The sequence below is a fragment of the Epinephelus moara genome, chromosome 13 (genome assembly GCF_006386435.1).
Source record: "Epinephelus moara isolate mb chromosome 13, YSFRI_EMoa_1.0, whole genome shotgun sequence".
NCBI classification, from domain to species: domain Eukaryota; kingdom Metazoa; phylum Chordata; class Actinopteri; order Perciformes; family Serranidae; genus Epinephelus; species Epinephelus moara.
The window spans coordinates 34,306,782-34,312,737 of record NC_065518.1 but is presented as its reverse complement, the minus strand read 5'-3'; the positions used below and the strand labels follow the sequence as shown (position 1 = coordinate 34,312,737).

At 42.9% G+C, this 5,956-nt stretch overlaps 1 protein-coding gene across 1 annotated transcript in view; it reads left to right on the top strand.

Annotated features, from left to right (window-relative positions):
* LOC126399964 (formin-2-like) overlaps positions 1-5,956 on the top strand; it is a 52,230-nt gene that overhangs the window by 35,491 nt on the left and 10,783 nt on the right. The window contains exons 11-15 of the mRNA XM_050060334.1: positions 1,810-1,901; positions 2,051-2,180; positions 2,453-2,599; positions 5,400-5,459; positions 5,801-5,921. Coding sequence (XP_049916291.1) covers positions 1,810-1,901; positions 2,051-2,180; positions 2,453-2,599; positions 5,400-5,459; positions 5,801-5,921 — 550 coding nt within the window. The remainder of the gene's footprint in view (positions 1-1,809; positions 1,902-2,050; positions 2,181-2,452; positions 2,600-5,399; positions 5,460-5,800; positions 5,922-5,956) is intronic.

Sequence of the window (5,956 nt, the reverse complement as noted above, 5' to 3'; positions counted from 1 at the left end):
AGTCGTAGAAAGGAGGAGAGCTATAAGTGCTTAAACAGAACCAGTGTGGGTTAAGACTTGAAGTAGACGTTAAAGCAACTGTAGTGAGAAAACAGGCTAGCAGAATTCACCAGAGCAGTACAGAGACGCTGTCACAGAAACACCGGAAATGACACAACTCGCTTACCGCAATACGCCAGCACGTCAGGTGCCCGTATTTATTTGAACACGGAGAACACGGACGTACACGGATGCAGAGCTCATTGAAACTGAAGAGCGGACGAGGAGAGGGAGGGAGCAGTGTGACTTTGGTAGCACATATACTAAAATTGCAACAGGCAGAGGAACATGTCCGAATCCAGCTAAAGGTAAACACAAATGTTCATTTCTCCTTTCCGGTATGCTGTCGGACAATTATACTAACAATCCGAGCCTATCTGTGTGAAAAAATGCACTTTTAGTGGACGTATTTTGACGTTGTTTGACGCTGTCTGAGTGCCCTATTATTTAATATAGCGCAAGCTCACGGGCTACAGGCAGGTCAGCCCTAGCTTTGTACTGGAGAAATGTCAAATATTGAACATCCTGTCACTCATTTAGACAAAAGTAGATCGGAAAATAGGGCCCAGGTTGAAAAAAACATTAGTTCTCCTTTAACTTAAAGTTATGGAGATTAGGTTTAGGCAAGTAAAGGTACGGAGGTTAGGTTTGCGGAAAAGCAACATAGTGAGGACGTACGTTAAAATCACTCAAAAAGTTCACTCAGTGTTCACACAGTTCCAAACAGTGGTCTGCTGGGGAAAGTTCTGTGTTTTGTACACTATCCACCATTCCAACCTGCCTCCTAACTTGACCTCTTGGGACCACTTACTTCTTTAAGCAGACTCTATACTTCTGCGTTGAATCGATGCCATAACTACGCCCATCCTACGCTGTAGCCTGACATGCACCTCCCCAGAAATGTAACTACATGACGCAGGGACACAGAGCTCCTGGCTATCTTTGTAAGCTGAAAACCATTTCCCTCAGTGGAAACAAAGCTGAACTTTACAGCACTTCACAGAAACCCCACCAATGACTAGTCTTTTGGAGGTGTAACTGCAGAGTGACACAGACACGCCACCGCACGAGAATAAATGCTCACAACGCAGGCCACATGTGTAGGCTATGGCATCTGCATAGAGCTGACACACAAGTATAAATCTGCCTGTACTCCCATTCGCAAATGGGCCCCGTGATCACAGCCTTGATCCAGCATACATGGGTTATGCACGAATCACTGGCTTATCATCAGGTGGAATATGTGGAAAATTTGGTGCATTACTTTTTATAGGAAAACATACAAACAGTGCATGAGAACAGATTGTTAGACAGTAATTTCTTGTTTACTAACTGTTAGATTGTTCACTGCCAACAATGGCAACTGTGAGGCAAGTTGAAGGGAAAAGGGAGAGATGTGAAACATTAGGCAAAAGACAGAAGAGCATGCAGGTGTTTCAAAACCGATTTGGGGCGATGGTCAACACGGTCAGCAGCTTCAGTGAGAAACTTGAAAACCCTTACCACTCAACTGTTGCATCAAAAATTGCAAGTCTTCTCTAAAGCATGAATCAGTTAAATATAAACACATGGACATGATAAACATATATTTGATCAAATGTGACTTGCACATATCATTATCTTTGATGCCCATTGCCAGTATGTTGTCTCAGTTTTGTCCAAAGGAACCACCTGTAATAAGATGTATATACACCTCTGCTGTATACGTTCTACTGTTCTGTATGAATGTGGGCACAAATAGAGTCAGTCTCTCTTGTGTCTCTCCCTCAGAGGGCCCAACAGGAGGAGCTGGACAAGATTGAAAAGCACATCAAGTCCTCAAAAGACAAGGAGAATGCCAAACCTCTGGACAAACCTGAGCAGTGAGTTGGTGTTTTCCCTATGAAACTAATGAGCAGACAGTGGTGAATGCTGTGTGTCATTCTGTAAAGACTGTAAAACACACAGGAGAGAATAAGAGATGGTAGAAGAGTTGAATCCAAAGCAGCTGGCATTTCCTCTTGTGTTGCAGATTTCTCCACCAGCTCTCCCTCATCCCAAACTTCTCTGGCAGAGTCTTCTGCATCCTCTTCCAGTCCAGCTTCTCTGAGTGCATGTCGTCCATCATGAGGAAACTGGACACACTGCAGAGGGTATGCAAGGTGAGGCAAACTCTGCAAAAATAACGTTTTCACATGGATCAAATATTAAGTATCAGCACTGAGCTGATCTCTCAGCACTAAATCTGACTCAGCTTCTCTGGGTTCACTCTCCAGCTGAATGTTGAACACAGTGCTCTCTCCATAAATGTTTGTGTATTCTATATTAAAATGAACAAAAATTTCTACAGATTTGGTGAGATGTCTCCAAGACACTTTGCCTGCCCCCCTATTTCTTCCCACCTTCACTTTGTGTTTCATGTCTGTCTTTGCAGTTGTTGCAGGACAGTGAGACGGTGAAGCAGGTTCTCGGTCTGGTTCTGGCTTTTGGAAACTTCATGAATGGTGGTAATCGAACCAGAGGTCAAGCTGATGGCTTTACCCTCGATATCCTGCCCAAACTCAAAGACGTCAAGAGCAGCGTGAGTAAAGGCGCTGAAACAAACTGCACTGAAATATATTACCTTGAACCTGAGGGCTTACAGCCATTTTTTTTCTGATTATACAAAGAGAAAATAAATTACTTATTTAATCTTACTTATTTTATACTCTTATCGTTATTTTACACACACACAAAGGCCCGAAATAAACACATGCACACACATAGAGACCCGCAGACATGCAGATGTAGTGGAGATATAGCAGAGTGATGGTTAGGTGCCCCAAGCTGTTAGGGGTTTGGTGCCTTGCTCAAGGGCACCTCAGCAGTGCACAACCCAGGCCAAATCTAGTATCAGTAAAAAAAGTAGTAACAAATAAAGTAAAAAAAACTAAACAGAAAGACAGAGAAACATAAATCCATATCAATTCTCCTCAAGCTGTTTCAGAAGCTGCAAATTCAGCTTTAAACTGTATACACTGTGGTTAAGACAGAGGTGCTAGTAATCAACAGGGTGTATGTCTTTAGTCACACTTTTTTATTCCATGCTCTTATAGCAGATTTTCAGTATAGTAATATACAGTAACATATGCAGCATCAGTATCAAATAATAGGTGAATTTTTAAAGGAACCGTTCATCTAAAATCAAATCACAAATATATATTTGTCCTCTTACCTGTTGTGCCATTTATCAATCTATATTGTTTTGGTGTGAGTTGCCTAGTGTTGGGGATATCGATTGCAAAGATGTCTGCCTTCTCTCCAGTACAGTGGAAATAGATGGCACTCCACCTAAAAAATACAGCGCTCAAAAAAATTATGGGAAAACTCAAAACGCACATCAGATCGTGATGAATAAATTATTCAAGTTGAAAATCTTTACTGATGTACATTGTAGAATTTGTTAAGAACAAAATGATGAAACAACAGTCAACAGAAACCAAAATCATCAACCCACTGGGGGCTGGATCCAAAATTACACCAAAAATCAATGTGAAAAATTGAAATCACAGGCTGATCCAACGTGAATTTTATCATGGCAACTCATAATAAAAGTTGGTGGATGGTGTCTTTAGGGATCTCCTCCCAGACCTGGATCAGGGCACCAGTGAGCTCCTGGACAGTCTGTGGTGGTACTTGGCCACATCGGATGCACCAATACATAACATCCCATAGGTGCTGAATTGGATTCAGGTCAGGGGAACTAGAGAGCCAGTCAATGGCATCAATGCCTTTGTCATCCAGGAACTGTTTACACACTCTGGCCATATGAAGCCACGCATTGTCCTGCACCAGGACGAACACAGAGCCCAGTGCACCAGCGTGAAGTCTGACAATTGCTCTGAGGATTTCATCCTAGTACCTACCAGCAGTCAGGGTAACACTGGATATGACATGGAGGTCTGTGTGTTTCTCTAAGTGTATGCCTCCCCAGACCATCACTGACTCACCACCAAACTGGTCATGCTGGATGATGTTACAGACAGCATTACATTTACCACTGTGTCTCCAGACTCTTTCATGCCTGTCACATGTGCTCAATGTGAACCTGCTCTCATCTGTGAAGAGAACAGGGCCCTGTGCTGGGCTGTGAGTACAGGTCCCACAGAGGATGTTGGACCCTCATGCCACCCACATGAAGTCTGTTTCTGACAGTTTGGTCAGAAACATGCACACCAGTAGTCTGCTGGAGGTCATTTTGTAGGGCTCTGGCAGTGCTCCTCCTGTTTCTCCTCACACAAAGGAGCACATACTGGTCTTGCTGCTGGGTTGATGCCCTTCTATGCACATGTCCAGCTCTCCTCGTGTAATGGCCGGTCTCCTGGTATCTCCTCCATGCTCTTGAGACTGTGCTGAGAGACATGGCAAGCCTTCTTGCGACTACACATATTGATGTGGCATCCTGGAGGAGCTGGACTACCTTTGCAACCTGATTGGGCTGCAGGTACCGCCTCATGCTACCAGAAGTGTCAAGGACACTAGCTGAACACAAAACTAGAGCAGAATCAGTCAGGAAGGATAAGGAGAGAGCAACTGTCTGTGGACACCACATGTAAAACCATTCCTTTTTGGGGGTTGTCTTGCTTTTGCCTCTCCATTGCACCTGTTGTCACTTTCACTTGCACCAAAGCAGGTGAAACTGATTCACAATCACTTGTGCTTCCTACATGGATACATTGATATCCCTGAAGGTTAACTGATTTGGTTTTATAATGTGATGATCAAGTGTTCCCTTCATTTTTTTGAGCAGTGTACACCTGAAAAACTTAGCAGCGATGTCTCTATCCAGAAATCATGCAGAGTAGATGCACACTTCCATTTGTGCTCTGATATGATTGGCGGGTGTAGTGCAGTCAAAAGAAAACAGTTCCTGCATGAAACTTCTCACAACAAGATCTATGGATTATCTTGAGTAAACAGGTGATGATTTTGGGAAAGAGACATTGCTGTTGAGTTTTTCAAATGGTATTTTTTGGCGCTTTGAGCACCACAAGCCGAGTGCCATCTAGTTCCATTATACTGGAGAGAAGGCAGACATATCTACGACCAATATATCCAACACTCAGCAACTCCCATCAAAACAACCTGGACTGATAAACAGCACTACAGCTGAGAGGAAAAATATGTATTTTTGATTTAGGAGTTAACTGTCCCTTTAACATTATATGAGGCTGAGGTGTTGAGTGACTGCTTGGTTTGTTCACATGGGAAAAAAACACATGTCTTTGTTAAGTCAAGGTCATAATCATTGTTATCAAGTTTGTAGTGCTAAAGACACACGAGAAATACCTTACATCTCCACTCTTGAAAATTCACAATCTTTTTCTTTTCTCTTCATGCAGGACAGCATGAAAAGTCTTCTGTCGTACATTGTAGCGTACTACCTCAGACACTTCGATGAGGTAAGGTTTTTATACTTCCTCCCATACTGTAACTCTTTTTCTTCTTCAGACTTTTATTTTTGTCCATTGTTTATTTTGTCCCAAATTGTATACTCTCATATCAGTCTTCCTCTCATATTCAGAGCTACAAGGTACAACAAAGCAAACCAGAGATAGCAAAACACAGTCTGTGTTATGTACACATGATGTTCTGTATACAACATTTTCACACCACATTTCCACATCCCTTTGGTGTTGCATCACACCACAGTCAAGCTTTCAGTGTTCAGATATTTATGACTAAATGTCATAATGTTGATGTGTTTGTGTGTCTGTCTGTCTGTCTGTCTGTCCTTCATCAGGATGCTGGCAGAGAGACGTGTGTGTATCCTCTCCCTGAGCCTCACGACCTGTTCCAGTCTTCACAGATGAAGTTTGAAGACTTTCAGAAAGACTTGGCTCGACTCAGGAAGGACCTGCGAGGTAACACACACACGCGTGCACACACACACACACAC